Source organism: Geotrypetes seraphini, chromosome 10, assembly GCF_902459505.1.
Source record: "Geotrypetes seraphini chromosome 10, aGeoSer1.1, whole genome shotgun sequence".
Lineage (NCBI taxonomy): Eukaryota > Metazoa > Chordata > Amphibia > Gymnophiona > Dermophiidae > Geotrypetes > Geotrypetes seraphini.
The window spans coordinates 140,957,146-140,974,455 of NC_047093.1; the positions used below are offsets into that span (position 1 = coordinate 140,957,146).

The 17,310-nt window shown below is 41.5% G+C and overlaps 1 protein-coding gene across 6 annotated transcripts in view; it reads right to left on the reverse strand.

Moving 5' to 3' along the window:
* CCDC114 (coiled-coil domain containing 114) overlaps positions 1-17,310 on the reverse strand; it is an 86,439-nt gene that overhangs the window by 44,388 nt on the left and 24,741 nt on the right. For 2 of the 6 annotated variants that reach the window (XM_033961656.1, XM_033961659.1), the window contains exons 2-7: positions 16,011-16,084; positions 15,207-15,306; positions 13,488-13,677; positions 10,912-11,034; positions 10,658-10,771; positions 10,325-10,392 (exon numbers count right to left, since the gene is read on the reverse strand). In XM_033961656.1, coding sequence (XP_033817547.1) covers positions 10,325-10,392; positions 10,658-10,771; positions 10,912-11,034; positions 13,488-13,677; positions 15,207-15,306; positions 16,011-16,084 — 669 coding nt within the window. Of the gene's footprint in view, positions 1-10,324; positions 10,393-10,657; positions 10,772-10,911; positions 11,035-13,487; positions 13,678-15,206; positions 15,307-16,010; positions 16,085-16,296; positions 16,382-16,424; positions 16,825-16,852; positions 17,196-17,310 lie in introns of those variants that run through there. The other 4 variants (XM_033961655.1, XM_033961654.1, XM_033961658.1 and 1 more) reach the window with 4 other exon arrangements.

Below are 17,310 nucleotides of genomic sequence, written 5' to 3' on the forward strand. Positions count from 1 at the left end.
TGTCCCCTCTTTTATTTCTTTTGACCCTTGAACCTTTAGCTATCTTTATACGTCAAGATGCAGCTTTGGAGGGCCTGTGTGTTGGCACCCGGGAGTTTCGTATCAGCATGTTTGCCGACGACATGCTTCTGTATGCCAATCACGCCGATAGAACGGTGCCGGCACTTATGTCCATACTAATTTTCGTACAGGCAGTTCTCCGGTTTCACTGCACAACAAAGTTTTTGCTTCCTGAACACTGCTGGGTGTTTCTTATAGAATTTTGGGTGCTGATCATGAATATTACATCAAAAATTACCCATCACGTACCATTTCAGAGAAATCTTCAATTTTGTCGTGATTTTTTCTTATATTTGGATGCAAACAATTTTTTCTCCCATAAGTGTCTTATCAACAACGGTTTGTGCCGCCTGGGTATGTCCATGCATAAAATCTAGCCAGGTTGGAAGCTGTTTTATGGAAGATGACATCCTGGGCATGTCTGGGCAGGTCTGAACGAGCTTGCGCTGTCTCACCATGCTATAATGGTGGCTTCCATACACTGATCCTGCTCATTTGGTTAATATAGATAGTCCGTGTGTGTATATAGTATCAGTATAGTAAAGTATAGTAGTATAGTAGCTGTAGCAATATAACAGTAAGTAAGCTTGATGCTATAGACGTTTTGGTGTCGGGCAATATGTCTCGTCGGTGTCGTAACAGCCGCGACACATTCTGCTATATCTGTGGGGAATATACACTTACGCCTCAGAGACGTTCGATGACTGCCCTTGTAAAGAAAGCCTATCATCTGTATTTTGGCTGCAAAATAGGTGATCAAGACAAGCAATGGGCGCCTCACATTTGCTGTGCGACATGTGCTGTTAGTCTGAGAGCCTGGCTCAGAGGTACTCGAAAGACGATGCCATTTGCTGTTCCGATGATATGGCGAGAACAGAAAGACCATGTGACGGACTGTTATTTCTGTTTGACTAATGTGTCTGGTTTCTCTGCCAAAAACAAGAAGTCAATTGAATATCCTAATCTGCCTTCAGCAATGAGACCCATGCCACATGATGACAGTCTTCCAGTTCCGAAACCACCAGAGGATTGGACCTTAGACGAACCAGATGAAGAAACTGCAGTGCAGGGTTCTAACAGTGACATTGACCCGGATTTTGAACCATCCTCATCAGGCGATCCACATCTGATAACACAGTCCGAATTGAACGATTTGGTCAGAGATTTGGGTCTGTCAAAAGCGAAAGCTGAGCTGCTAGGTTCGAGACTGCAGGAATGGTGTTTGCTATCACCAGGTACGAAAATTTCTGTGTTTCGAGACCGGCATCATGATATAACCAAATTTTTTGCACAAGTCGACAGTCTCTGTTTCTGTTGTGACATTGAAGGATTGTTCTCGGTCTTTGGTTGTGATCACAACCCGGAAGAGTGGCGTCTTTTCATTGATTCGTCAATGTTAAGCCTGAAAGCTGTTCTGTTGCACAATGGCAACATTTATCCTTCAGTACCTGTTGGCTATGCAGCACATATGAAAGAAACATATGAGAATATGGAAATGTTACTAAAGTATGTCCAGTATACCAGGTATAACTGGAATATCTGTGGAGACCTCAAAGTCGTTGCTCTGTTACTAGGACTGCAGCTTGGCTATACAAAGTACTGCTGTTTCATCTGCGAATGGGACAGCCGAGACAGAGAGTCGCACTATTCTAGAAAGAACTGGCCACTCCGTAAAAAGTTAGTTCCAGGACAGAAAAATGTAGCACATGAATCGCTTGTTGACCCGACAAAGATATTTTTGCCTCCTCTTCACATTAAACTGGGACTCATGAAGAATTTTGTGAAAGCAATGAACAAGGAAGGGGAAGGTTTTCGTTATTTAAGACAGATGTTCCCAAGAATAACTGATGCCAAGATCAAAGAGGGTATTTTTGTTGGCCCCCAGATCAGACATGTTATGAGTGACAAGCGATTTGAAGATCTGTTAGTTGGGCCGGAAAAAAATTGGCTGGAAAGCCTTGAAAGACGTTGTTGACAATTTTCTGGGCAATTACAGAGCCCCAAACTACATTCAGCTGGTAGACAAACTTCTCAAAGCATACAAGAGAATGAAGTGCAATATGTCACTCAAGATTCATTTCCTCCATTCACACTTGGACTTCTTCCCCGCAAATCTCGGTGCTGTGAGTGACGAGCACGGTGAAAGGTTTCATCAAGACATAGCTACGATGGAGAAACGATACCAGGGCAATTGGAATCCGTCAATGCTTGCCGACTATTGTTGGATGCTACAACGTGATGCACCAGACACTAAATATAAAAGAAACTCGGGAGCAAAACACTTTTAATTCTGTTTCATTTAGTCGCTTGTGCGAAACGTAAACTTGACTATATATTTTATTGTCAGTAAACATAAAAATGTCTATTTCTCATAGTTCTTACGTGATGCAGTAAAACCAAAACCATATTTGAGCATACCAAGTTGGTACCTGTCATAATCACCAAAAACTTTTCAGGAATCAAGACTTAACCAAAAAATTGTTGTGCAGTGAAATCAATTTCGATAAAATGGAGGCCTTATTACTTGGCACTTCCCCTGCGAGATCGGAGCCTTGGTGGGAGCGATTGGGCATTGGGATAGCGCAGGGAAAACTGAAATGTTTGGGCATTATGCTCTATTGTGATCCTAAAAAGTTGTACGACGCTAACATTACAGCTACCATTGGCAAAATAAAAACTCTTTGCCATAAGTGGAGGTCGCTCCCCCTGTCCTTGATGGGTAGAGTTGCCGTGATAAAAATGGTGCTCTTTCTAAAACTGCTGTACCATCTCCAGACCATCCCAGTTTGGATTTCTCCAACTGATGAGCAGCTTTTTCATTTTTTTTCTAATTCTTTATTATTTTCAAAACTTACAGTAAGTGTAACAATAAATACCACATTTTATACATCAATAATACATGCTTGATGTCTATCATGCACTCCACTCAGGACCCCTCTATGCATGAGATGAGCCACTTAATACAATTACTTTTACTAATTGCAATTTGAATTATTTTAGCCAATTGGAAAGATTTTTCTAATGTTTCATATAATGAGTGGTGGAACACTGTTTATTTGCACGCCCGATATGAAAGGGTTGCTGCTGAACGCAATAACTCGCTCCGGAAGTTCACAAACATGTGGGCACCACTGTCCAGTGAAGTAGCATTTTGAGTTACCTCATCGCCGTCCTGGTGAGCCAGAGTCATGAGTCACGAACACAAGAAGTGTCTTATTGTATCATCTTTTTGAAGTATATGACTGTATGAGCCACCTTATAATTTTACGTGACACACTTCAATGTTATTATATCCTCTTATACCTGTGTGTTTATCTAAGATCTGTACACACGACTGATGAGCTTGTTAGTTGGGTTATGTTCTTATTTCTTTGTTCTGTTTTTCCTGATATGTCATGGACTGCCTGTACTTACACTCTGTAAAGACTTATTATGAATATGAGGTCCATGTTTGCATTTATATGACAAAATGCTAATAAAACTGGTTGAACTTAAAAAAAAAATAAATAATACACTAAATATTCCATTTATATCCATTTCAGAATTAGTCCTCCCTCCCTCCTAAACCATCACAATGCAATCACATAACATTTCTATAATGAACCCCAATATATCTAAATTCATTAATCTAACAGACCCCCCATCCTCCCCCCTCCCGGATGTGCATGACATAGGGAAAAACATTAATTAAACATTACAGTATTTTGCTAATAGCTCCCTAATCTCCTGAAATTTCTTAAAATTCCCTTTCTGAATGGCTAATATTCTTTCCATTTTATACACATGACACAATGAATTCCACCAAAAACTATAATTAAGCCTCGTTCAATTCTTCCAATTGCTCGTAATTTGTTGATGGCAACTCCTGTCATTATTAATAAAAGCCTGTTGTTTTTAGATATTTGACTTTTAGTTCTCATTGACATGCCAAAAAGCACAGTATCATAGGATAATGCCACTGGATTTTCTAACAAGCAGTTTATTTGGCCCCATATTGATTTCCAAAAAGCCAAAATAAATAGACAGTAGAACAATAAGTGATCTAAAGTCCCTGCTTCGAGATGACAATGCCAACATTTATTAGACTTAGAGCTGTCCAACTTTTGTAACCGAACAGGGGTCCATAATGCTCTATGCAACAGAAAAAAACCAAGTTTATCTCATAGATGCCAACATTGTACATCTCACCCTCCAAGTCCAGATTCGTGGCCATTGAGATGCAGGAATTTGGTGCTTAATCTCAATACTCCAAATGTCCCTAAGACCAGTTTTTGGTTTCTTATTTATAAATCCAGCTAACAATTTATACCATTGTGCGGCCTGGTGTCCCAGGAAGTCTACCTGAAAGCATAAGAATTCCAAACTATACTGATTATTTAAATTTTTTCCATTCAGAGAACCCTACCTGCTTCAGTTGCAACCATCTATAACTTTGTATTTATTAAGTCCAAATTTATGTTGCAACTGTGAAAAGTCAAGCAGCTTACCATTAGATATAACATCCTCTAAAGTACGTATTCCTGCTATCATCCAATGCTTCCAGATGACCTTAAATCCGCCAATTTGAATCTTGGAGTTTAGCCAAAGTTTGATTTGTTGATTTGTGAATTGGAATAGGTGTTAAATTATTGACATATTGTAACGTTTTCCACGTATCTACAAGTACTCTGTTTTCCTTATATAATCTAGGCATTTTGATACTGAGAACATGGCATATTCGCAGAGGAAACATGAGTCGCCATTCCAACCATAACCAATCTGGGGTATTTTCAATGAGCTCTGGGAGGACCCAATACATACCTTGGCGCAAAATATAGGCTTGGTGATACCTATAAAAATTGGGAAAATTTATCCCTCCTTCCGTAATTGGTTTTTGTAAAGATACTAAAGCTATTCTAGGAGTTTTACCCAGCCAAATAAATTTTGTAAGGATACTATTTAACTTCTTATAGAAGCACCCCTTAAAGAAAACTGGTAACGTACCCATTTGATAACAAACCACAGGCAATATCATCATTTTAATAGTTTGGACTCTCCCCCACCAAGAAAGATGTAAAGGATTCTATTGCTCACACATTTTTGTTACCTTCTGTAATAAAACTTTTTCATTCACTTGCATTGTTTAATCCTATGTTTTTTTTAATCTAAATGCCTAAATACTTTATTCCATCTTCTTTCCATAGAAAGGGAAATGAGTCAAACAAACCTTTTGTACAATGCACATTAAGCGGAAGAATTTCTGATTTACTCCAATTAATCTTGTATCCTGAAAATTTTCCAAATTTCTCTATTACATCAAGTAAGTATGGAATGCAGCTTTTTCAATAGATTATTCGCACCTTTATTTGGAATGGTTAAGGCAGCCCGTATTAGTCTTCTTAAATTGACTCAGGACAAGGCACAGGGTGGCCTGGGTTTGTCTAACTTGCGCCTTTAAAATGTGGCAGCCATCTTCCGTTGGATTCACAAGTCTCTGGTGTCTTCCAGGCGATACTCCCCTCCGGACCTTCTCAGGGATTGTTGCCTGCCCCGTCTTTTTCTTTTCTTATTCGTCGGGGTGGACAGGGTTGGACAGGCTCTCCCTCAGCAACTTTCCCATTTCTCTTACCTTTTGGCCAGGCCTGGCAATGGTGGAGGGTGCACCAGGGTCGGTTGTCTAATGTTCTGCCGTTCCTGGCCCTAATCCACAACCCTGACTTTAAAACCGGGTGTGGCGGGACTGAGGGGGCGAGAAACACTACCATGGGTACTCTCATGCGCTTGGAGGGTGGTCAATTTCCTTCTCTCGCCCTAGTACAGGCTCACTGGAATCTTCCTCCTAGTCATTCATACACGTATTTTCAAATTCAACACTACTACCGCTCTTTGGTTTTGAAACCCATTGGCGGGCAGGACATGGACAGGAAGACAGCTGTTGACAAATCGAACTTTATGGTGAAAAGAGTCCATAAGGCCCTGCTGGACCAAAAGCCCGCGACTGCAAAGTAAACAGAAAAAAAAGAGATTTTTTTTTTAAACACAGAAAAGAAAAGACAAAAAAAAGAAAGAACTGTGACAAAAAAGTCACAAGTCGCGAGAGCGGAAGGCAAGTGATAGAAAAAATTCAACAGAGTGTTGAAAACGTATCTTTCTAGCTCTGCAGAAACTAGAAAACTGAGGGACCGTGCACCTATGTCAGGCAGGAAGACACTCGCGCATGCGCTGTGCGGGCGAATCGCGAACTTTCTAAACTTAAAGTTGCAATTCACTTTTCAAGTGTCTGTACCGGGGCTCCGTCGGTTACATCACCCATCAGTGAGAATATGGGACTATGGTAAATAAGACTTGGCTTTTCTTGCTGTCCCTTCATCTTCCAACAGAATCTCTACCTGGTACAGAGAGGGTAGAGATCTCATGAGGAGTGATTGCATGTCCTACTTGGCTAAGGAGTGGTCCGTCGAGCTGAGTATGGTGGTCTCTCTCCATGACCTACACCAGTTGTTCAACACTCTCTACTCTTATATCAAAGTGGTGTCCCTTCAAGAGACCCAGTTCAAACTTTTAATGTAAGACTCAGAGAGGTACCTTTCTCCATTCCTTTTTTTGAGTGTCCCCTGCTGACTTTTTGGATCCCAGTACAGAGATGCCTCGAGAGTTCCCTGTTATGTTATCTCCCTGCTTTGTTGTTGGGGGATGTACAGGACTTTACTCAACAGGGTTTGGATGAGGCTTCTCAGAAATTTGTGCTACATGCTGTTCTCCTGGGAAAGAAACTTATACTAAGCCATTGGGCTTCGGAGGAGGTTCTAACCTACCGTATGTGGCTCCCCTTGATGAGAACTCAGGCCCAATATGAATTGGACACCTATTCTGCTCGTGTTCAAGATTTATGGAAATCTTATTGTAACCTCTGGGATCAAATTTTGTCTACTAATGTTTGAGGACTGGAGAGCGTTTGTTTGTGGGTGGTTTGGGGACACCAGGAAGTAGTTCTTTACCAAAAGGGTAATTGATCGATGGAATGGTCTTCCACGTCAGGTAGTTTAGGGACGATGGGACAGACAGAGGGGGTCGCTCCAGAGGAATGCTTAAAAAATGGATTCCCGAAGGAGGGAGAGAGGAGGGAGGGTTCTTGAGTGGGCAGACTTGTTGGGCCATCGGCCCTTTTCTACCGTCATACTCTATGTTTCTATGTTCTTGTCTTTGATTCTCTGTGATCTTGTTTTCCCCCCCCTCGAAGATGCTATGGGCATGCAGGTGGGTGTATGTCCTGGACCCTTGGCACCCATCTTCTCCTATATTTTCTTTATTTTTTTTCTCTTCTTTCCTTTCCGGGGAATGTGATCTCGTCTGTTTCTGCTTCTGACCTGTTTTCTTCTTCCTGAGCATCCACTGTATAATCACACCTCTGTCGAGTATGTATGCGTTTGTATGAGATTGAATGTGTGGTGGTATGTGTGACTTTGTCTGGCGCGTGATTTTGGTGTGTGCGTGTGTTTAGAATCGTTTGGGGATTCTGTTTGTTCTTTTCTATTCAAAAGCGGCAGCGCCAGTCGGCAATACATTCATTCCCTGCTTCATGCTGGGGCTTGCCTCACTGATCTCCTCTTGGTCATCTTATTACCCAATTTTTCTGTTTTGTGGGGTATTATACTCGACATTGATATATGCATTTCTTCTCTTACCCTGCCCATTTATCATTGTTATGTATGACCTTGTTAAGTACGACCTTGCTTTGTATGCCTTTGACCTTGTATTGTGTTTCCGACTGTCCTCTGCCTCAATAAATATGATATTACAAAAAAAAAAAAAAAAAGCCAGTCATTAAAAGCATAAACAGATGAAAAAGAAAAAAACATATTAAAAAACATAGATGGTGAAGCACTAGAAACATATCAGAGCACAAGTCCCCGCTTTCAATAAAAGTCCATGTTTGGAACCACCTCTATTTTCCCACTTGGCTTTTCTCTGATCTACATTTTCGTAGGAACATTTTGCTGAGTACTTCTACCAAGGAAAATTCACTTGCCCAGTCTCTGAACAGGGAGAACAATTTTCAAAGCTACAATTCATTAGATAGAAACGGTCCTGCCCATTAAGGAGAGGCGTCATCAGGATGTGTTTTAGTTGGGGAGGGGAGAAAAATTAGGCATGTAGATTGTATTTTCAGATTTATATGCATTCTTGCTCTGGAAAAGCAGACTGCAGGAACAAAAAGTTCACAGGTACTCTATGAGGGGTGCTTATAGTTTTGTTTCAGGCATTTGTACGTAAAAAGTATTTTATCTTAAACATGCAGTATGGATTCATTACCACCATTTTCAAGGGTTTATTACTTGCCTGATAAAGAACAAAATCAACAACCAAAAGTAAAATCTTCAGATCAAGAACCTTTAAATATTTCACAGGTTTTAGAAACATCTGAGAAGGATTTAGCATCACCAGCCACTATGATTATCACCTTAGCTTTGCCAATTGACAAAACATGTTTGTTAAAACTTTACTTTAAAAATAGACAAAAAAGCTTTCTTGGTTATAAAATATTAATGTTCCCAGATCTGGCACGGGAGACGCAAAGGCGCCGCTGTGAATTTCTTCTTTTGAAACCTGGGGTTTTATCTTTGGGGGCAACTTTTTATTTGAGACATCCGTGTAAGTGTATTGTATATTATCGTACGTTTAAATATGTGTTTTTTGAACCATCACAACTGATTAACTTCGTGGCTATGTCTCGTCTGAATGTTAACAATCTTTGAGCCCTATAATTTAGAAATTGTGACCCCTATCTCAATGCTATAGCTCTCAGTTTTCTGTTATTATTACTGTTCTTTTTTTTTTTTTCTTCACCAAGTTTCTTTAATTCTTGGATCTTAATTTGTGGACTTGAGCATAAATAGTATAATTGTTAACTTAGGAATTATATTACTATTGTATTTGATATCCATTCTATTCTTGCTTTCTGTACAAGTGTAATACTTGAAATTTAAGTTGAAAATAATAAAAATATAATTAAAAAAAAAAAAAAAACATGCAGTATGAAAATCATAAAACAGCTTCCATACTGGGTCAGACCGAAGATCTATCTAGCCCAGTATTATGGTTCCAACATTGGTCAGTCCAGGTCTCAAGTACCTGGAAGAATCTGAAAAAAGCAGCAAAAAAGCTCCCACGCTACTGACCCCATGATATAAGCAATTGCTTTCCCCAGTTCTATCTTAATAGTGGTTTCTGGACTTTCCCTCCAGGAATTTGTCCAAATCTTTTTTAAACCCAGCTACATTACCCCATTAACCACTTTTATTTAATTACAATTTGTGGGCTTTTCCTCCAGGAATTTGTCCAAACCTTTTTTATACACAGCTACATTAAATGCTTTTACCTTAATTATGATTTGTGGGCTTTTTCTCCAGGAATCTGTTCAAACCTTTTATTAAACTCAGCTATATTAACTGCTTTTACCTTAATAAAGCTTTCTGGACTTTTCTTCCAGGAATTTGTCCAAACCCTTTTTAAACCCAGCTGCTTTGTTTTACCACATTCTTCGTCAATGAGTTCCAGAGTTTAACTATGTGTTGAATGAAAAAATATTTTCTCCTACTTAGTGATTCTCTTCTGTCTGCCTTGCTAACACAAGTGAGGAACAGGATATGCACGCTTTCCGAAGCTTGTGTTACCCTACAACAGTTTAAGCATTTTGTTGACCTGCAGAGGTCCCCAATTTCCTCTGGAGCCTGGATATATTGAACATCCACAATTTTGTTTATCTATAAAAGAGTTATAACCAGCATACTCGGTTCTAAGCGGGGTACAATCAAACCATACCTACACGATCATAAATCAAAGCATCACTCATCAGAATACCTGATAAAAAAAACCCAGTGGATATTCAATGCCAGGTTAATTTCAGGCATCATCATTGAATATTTGGGTTTATGTGGCTGTCTACCTCTTATCCAGTTCAGTGTGATACTCAGCACTTAGCACCTTAGCGACATGACAAAAAGATAAGACTGACTTTTATGCTGACGGACTTAACCGCTAAACTTAGGGGCTTAAGTGCTGAATACCGGCACGTAAAACTACATAAAGGCCAACTTTGCCCACGCTATAGCTGGCTTTCAGTTTAGTGGTCAGTGATGATATTACCGAAGAAACAATTTAACCTGCCACGGGCCATTCCTGGCTGGATAAATTGCTTTGAATGTCAACCTGGTGGCATTCTGGTTTCAGAAGGCCACCCCCCTACCCCAATCTTTTAACTTTACACTTTGCATTTTGCCCCTACCTGGCCATGTAAGCTGTAGTAGAGTCGTTGATAACAGTGCTTATCTCTTTTCGTGTGTCCCGCAGTTCCTGAAAAAGCAAAATTTGGTGTGAGTGGCAGGTCCCATCCCCCTCCTCCCTCCTGTCTCCGTGGGGCTTCCAAAGTTCAGCAAAGGTATTTCAATTTGGGGAGGGAAAGGCTCTTGCCCTCTCCCCCACCATTTTAACTTCACCTCTGCCCCTGCCTTTTGGTCACTGGGCTGGTTTCACTCCTGTCCTGCCTCACCTCTGTTTTTATTCTCCTAGCTTCTTTCAGCCTTCAGTGCCACCTCTTTCCACCACCTCATTCCCTTACCTTTTCCAGCCTCCGATACAGCTGTTCGAAACGGGAGCGGTCGACCCTCAGGATGTCAATTTCCCCACGCAGTTTCGAATTCTTCCCCAGCTGGATATTGAACTTGGTTGTGGCCTGGAACCCAAGAGGCCGTCATTAGGGGAGGAGGTCTGGAGACGTGAAGTGGGTCCGTACCAGGACACCTTGAGTTTCTGCAGAGTGGCCCAGAGCTTAGACATGCAGGCCAAGGGCATGGGTATGTGTACCAGTCTTACCCGGTCCAGCCTGTTTTCCATGATTTCAATGTGCTTCCGCATCTGGGGGATGCGGCGAATGGGCCCCTTGGTTCCCCCAGAATGCTTCTGCTGCTCCATCACTTTCTTCTCCCATATCCGTATCTGACAAAGAAGGGAGGGAATCGTGGTGGGAAAGGCAAAAGAGAAAGATAAGATGTAACATATCGGCTCAGACCAAAAGCCCATCAAGCCCAGCACCTGGCATGATGCTAAATGATGGAACCTCCCCATAAGATCAGTGACCACTTTAATTATTTCTGGCAAACCTGGTGTGATATTTACATCTTCAAGTTTCAAGTTTAATATAAATTTGATTGATCGCTTATTCAAAGTTCTAAGCGATGTACAAATCAGTAAAATTATAAAATTTGGGGACAACAAAACAGACGACACAAACTAAATCTTGTAAAACATATTAAAAACTAATATTACAAATATATTCAAACAAAAGGAAAGAAAGGGAAGAGAAATACAAGTTGTTTGATAATAAATAAGACATATCTGGGAAACTACACTGGGAAGGGAAAGATCATGTCCTTCAGAGAAGTAAAGAAATGCAATTGAATTAAGGCTACTAACCAGGCTTTCTAATTATCAAATGCATTCTTAAAAAGAAAGCTTTTTAATTTGCTCTTAAATCTTAAATCATTTTGGTGGAATTCTTTGTGTCATATTTTTAAGATTTAGAGAGTAATTGCTTTGCAGAAAGGTAATTATAATAATTTTATAAAGATTTATATTGTAATGAATAGGCATTGTTTTCCTTTGAAGAAATTTTAGTTATATAAAGGGGGAGGGAGGGGGGGAGGGGTATGTAATGTTTCATGATAACAAAATGGTGGGTAGGGGGAGGGGGGGAATTTATTTATTTATGTATTCATGATAGTAATGAAAGATATACAAGTGATGTATGATTGTTCTTATGTTGTATTTTTGTACACTTGTATGATTTAAAATGAATAAAGAATGTAAAAAAAAAAAAAAATCTGTCCAAGTCACGTTCTTCACTTAAATAGATAGGGAGTGAGTTCCATGTTTGGGGGGCTGTGACAGAAAAAATAAGTGAGGGAATTATTAATAAATGTTGATCGTTTGATCTCAATAATCTATTTGAGGTGTAGGGAATCAGTAATTTATAAATAAAAGCAAGAGTTTTGTATAGCAAAGATTTGAAAGTAAGCAGACTACTGGGAGCCAATGCGCTTTCTTAAGGAGAGGTGTCACATGATCAAATTTCTTAGATTTCGTTAAAAGTTTAATAGAAGCATTTTGAATAATCTGTAAACGTTTGATTTCATTTTGGGCTATTCCCTTGAATAAAGTATTGCAATAATCAATTTTAGAGATTACCAAGGAATGAATTTCGAAACTGAACGGATTTGATGAAGTCTGAAAAATGTTGATTTAACAATACTACTAATGTGGTCATGATAGGTTAATTTATGGTCAAAGATGACCCCTAGGATCTTCATGCTACTTATTGACTGTAGAGTAGTACCCTTGATAGTAATTGGGAAAATGATCTTAGAGCCGTCTTTCCAGGGAAATAGCATAACATTTGATTTATTAACATTAAGAGCTAATCTGTTAGTGTCAAGCCATAGTGCATCTGTTCGACTTTCTTATTGATTGCTATTGTTTCAAGAGGATTATTGGAATCTAGCGGATGCAAAAGCTGAATGTCATCTGCGTAGGCAAACACATTCAAGCCAATGGATTGGCAGAGAGTCATCAAGGGTGCAAGGAAAAGATTGAACATAAGTGGTGAAAGAATAGACCCTTGGGGAATACCATATGTTGTTGTAAAGCTTTCAGAAGTTGAATTGTTAAAGGACACAACGGAGGAGCGGTTTGCAAAATAAGATATAAACCAAGAAAGGACCTGATCCGAGATGCCAATAGACTGGAGCCTGTCTATAAGAAGATTGTGGTCAATTGTATCAAAAGCTGATGAAAGATCAATAGAAATCAGACGAACAGATTGATGATGATCCAAAAAAGTAAAGTATGGAGGTAGAGGTTATAATCCATAGGGAACGAACAGTGGCTAAAGTTCTAATGAAAAAATCCCTTGAAAAGGGCCCTCAGAGCAAATGAGAAAGGGACAAATTTGTCCCCATCGGATCTCAATATTCCCGAGGGTTCTGTCCCCGTACCTGTACCATTTCTGCAAGCTCTGTCTTAACCGCACAAGCCTCGAACACTTATGATTTTAAAGTGTTTGAGGCTTGTGTAGATGAGGGACAGAGTTTGCAGGAATGGGACAGGAACAGTGCGTGGGGACAGGACAGGAAATTGAGACCCCATGGGGACGGGGACAAATTTGTCCCCGTCATTCTCTATATGGGGTCCATCTCAGAAGATACGAACGTGGCTATAAGGAGGGCCCCCTGCACTGAAGGGGCTGTTTGAGAGGAATTTATGAATCTGGGAAAGGACATACTGAGAACCTCCTCCCGACCTTTGTCCATTTACGGACTCCAGACCATCCAAGGTTGCCAACTCTGACCCTTTTATTACCAAGAGGGTACAGGATGGGCAGCAGCTCTCCTCACCTCCTTCTCCAAGTCCGAAATGAGCTTCATTTCCCGGCTCAGCTGTTCCTCCACTCTGTCTTTCTGCTCTAGCAGGGAACGTAAGGTGTCGTGCCTCTCCTGATCTCGCAGTTGGTTGCCCCGGTTTCCTGCCACCTCCAGGTTCTTCTGCAGTTCCCGCTGTTCCTTCTCCAGTGTTTGAATCTCTGTTCTGAAGAGAGATGGATGGGATCAATGATGGGATGCAGGTGCTAGTGGGAGGGGCTGGGGGACAGAGAGAAAGACAGCAGGCCTATTAGCGCCAGCACCAGTCTCAGCCTACCTGTGATCTAGAGAGATTCAAAACTTGTCCCTAGATCCCCATCCAGCTGTTGGGATGTGTTTGGTTTTATTGCTTAAAAACCTAGGATAGCGACCAAAATGAAAACAGCACATGTTTTTCAAGTACTAACCATTTGTGAAATTCACATTCCCCTACTTCCTCAGACTTGGAGGGGAAGAGGCTGGTAATAATGGTGAAACACAACTACAACTATTTATCACTTATATAACACTGAAAAGTGTACGCAGCGCCGTACATTTTGAAATTTAATAGACGGTCCCTGCTCAGAAGAGCTTACAATCTATCTTGGACAGACAGACATGACATATATTGGTACAATCACTGATTTTATCCACCCTGGACTACTGTAACATTGTCTACTTGGGAATACCTAAAAAAAATGTGAGAAAACTGAGAATAGTTCAAAATACGGCCATCCGTCTAATATTCGGACTAAAGAAGAGCGATCATGTTAGTCCATTCTACAAACTCCTTCATTGGTTACCAATTGAAGCACGAATTCTATTCAAATTCTCCTGCCTCTGCTATAAACTAATCTGGGGACTGGCCCCCAGCTACCTACTACCTCACTTCTCCCCTAAAATCGGAGCCTCCTCCCATCCCAAGGAGTCCGTCTACCCTCTTCTGCCAAAATTTCTATCTTTAATTGTTACCAGTTTTTCCCATTGGTGCCCGTCCTTCGTTCAAATGTACCAAGTTAACAACTTACTTCTTATCAACATCTTATGTTATCTTTTTCACCTTCGCAGTCTTGCACCTTTGTAACTCAAAGCGCAATCTCCTTTCTCTTCTCCTACTTATGCTCTAAATATCGTCGACTGTATAATGCTACTCATTGTGAAACCGTGTAATACACAGACCCTGTAACTCTCCTGTTACTATCACTAGATGTTCAATGCTATACTCTGTAATTCGCTGTCTTTACAGTTTCTCTTCATTGTAAACCGCCTAGAAGTCGCAAGATTGTTGGCGGTATATAAGAATAAAGTCATTATTATTATTATTATAGGGTTGGTGATGCAGAACCCAAGGTGAGAGGAGTTAAGAACTGAAAGCAGTCTCAACGAGGTGGGCTTTTAACTGGGCCTTGAACACTGCCAGAGACAAACACTGTGGCCAGCCTCAAGGTATCACATCTTTAGAGTTTCTGGAAGAAGCGGGGAATCTATGGCCCCCAGCCCTGGGTCTATTGCTATAATGGCTGGGCTAGAGAGAAACAGCGAAAGAAGGGAAGGTCAAATACTCGCCTCCCCAACGGAGGGTGGCTTCTGACCATGCACTGAAAGGAGTTTGATTCTTGGTCATGAGACACTGTTGACTGAGGTAGAAGGTACATTTTCTAAAATGAAGGGCACAGAGAAAAGGACGAGAGAGAGGGGGAAGGAGGGGATACGCACAGTTGTCTCCGTATGATATCTTGCGACTCATTGCTGTACGCCTGCCGGTCCCCTTCCTTCAGTCGGAACTTGCACTGGAGTTTTGCCAGATCACTCTCCGCTAGGATGGCAGAAAAACAAGAAGACATTTTAGAAGTCTCGCAGGCAACATCGCTCACACCTCGGTGCAAGATCTTGGATATATCTGAAGCTTTGGGCCGAGCGTGTTCCGTGCATATCACAGGAGTTACTAAGAAAGTGGAGATGGAGTGGGGGGAGGGAGAGCACAGAGTTTCTATACCACTACCAGATGTACATAGCACCATACTTTCTCTGTCCCTACTGGGCATATACTGCAGATGAGAATTGGAACAGAAAGCCCAGGCTGTGAACTCCAGTTCAGCGTGCTTGCACGGTTTGTAAACAGAAGGGGAACATTCAATTTCAGGAAGTTCAATAAAATTATATCATGGGGGGAAAAAACTTTCACAAAATAAGCTCTAGAGAGAAAAAAAAAAGCCCTCACTTCCATCCTAGTGCTTTTTTCACAAAGATTTCACTTTTGGCTGGTTGTGTTGCCTGCAGAATTTTCTCTCCCCATCCCCCAAATCCAGCAACTTTCTTTAGCACCATGCACTGAAAACTGGACGATGGCTAGGTTTCTCACCCACAAAGGCCTGACGGGAAAGAAAGAACTGATGTGCCAAGGCACAGAGGTACTATCGTGCGATGGTATCCTGCCAGATCCTGTGGTATGTGCGGACCACGCCATTCTTGTGTTTTTCCAGGATGGAGGGAAACAAGAAAATGAAAGAGCCAGCATACCCATGCTTTCAAACTCCATTTCGCTGCCTTCAGAGTGCAAGCTGGTTCCGGCACGCATATGAGGCATCTTCGCCCTGTGCCAGAAAAAAAAAACAACCCACATTTACATTTTGCTGTGCCCGTCCTGTGGAGGGGCAGCGTGCATGTGGACAAATCCCAATGATAAGAACTACTTCCTTATAAAATCATCTTTTCATACTCCCTTCCACCCTCACCCTGCATAAATATGCACCTTTGCACTAGCAGGGAATCTGTACAGCAAAGCATAATAGTGAAAATGCAGTACCTTGAAGTGTGCAAGAGCCCTGGCTGGCTGCCTTCCCTCCCTCACCGCTCTCTTGCTAGCAGGACTCCTGCCTCTACAGTTGTTAGCAACAATCTCTAGGAAACAGAGCGCCTTCCTCTCCCCCTCACCTTGCGGCCAAGAGACGGTGGAAATAAGTACTGGGAGCTGGGTTGCCTGGTTACTAATCCAACATCAGTCCTGGTGCTACTACCCTGTCCTCAGTCTCTAGTTTTCTTTCCTGGATGGTTGGGGTTCAGCCTGGCAGAGTTACTACCAAGTGAGATCTTCCAAAAATGCTGACATTCCCAGCTCCTAAGCTATGGCACCTCTCTCTCTTTTATCGTAAGGATGGTCAATGAGATGGTATTACCACTAGGAAAAGGAGGAGGCCTCCCCATGTACTGTCTCATAACCCAGGACAGCCTGGCCCAAGTTCTCTTAGTCCTCTACTACAGGGAAAGGGACAGGAGAGGTCCTTAAAAAGCGCAGAGGTCAAACCCATTTGTAAACATTTTCTTTAGTCTCTGTTCCTATCTCCACTTATTCAATCACTTACAGACAAATTTGTAGCAGGAACAGGGAAGGGAGAAGACAAGGTGGCACTCTAAATGATCTGAAAGATATACAGAAGCCTAGATCTCCCTCCATGCCCTGCTGTCCCATTCTTTGAAGATGCAGCGTACGAATCCCCACTTGCTTAATGATCAGCACAGAGGGGTCAAGGACTCGAGCACTGAACTACTTATGCTAGGGAAGGGCAAAAGTCCATGCAGAGCGTGGACCAAGTGCAGACCCTAGCAAGAGCAAGGGAGGGGGACCTCCTCCCTGTCCCTCACCCAAGCCACCTTCCTGCCTCCTCCTCTCAAATACCTCACCCGCCTAGCTAATGTCAACCCTCTTCTCCTTTTTTTTTAACCTTACCCACGTGGCCTATCCCTCTCCTGAACGTCAGCCCAGACATCTTAGAATTTCTCTCCTGAAACTGTGTCTTTTTTGCTTTCTCCCTATTAGGAC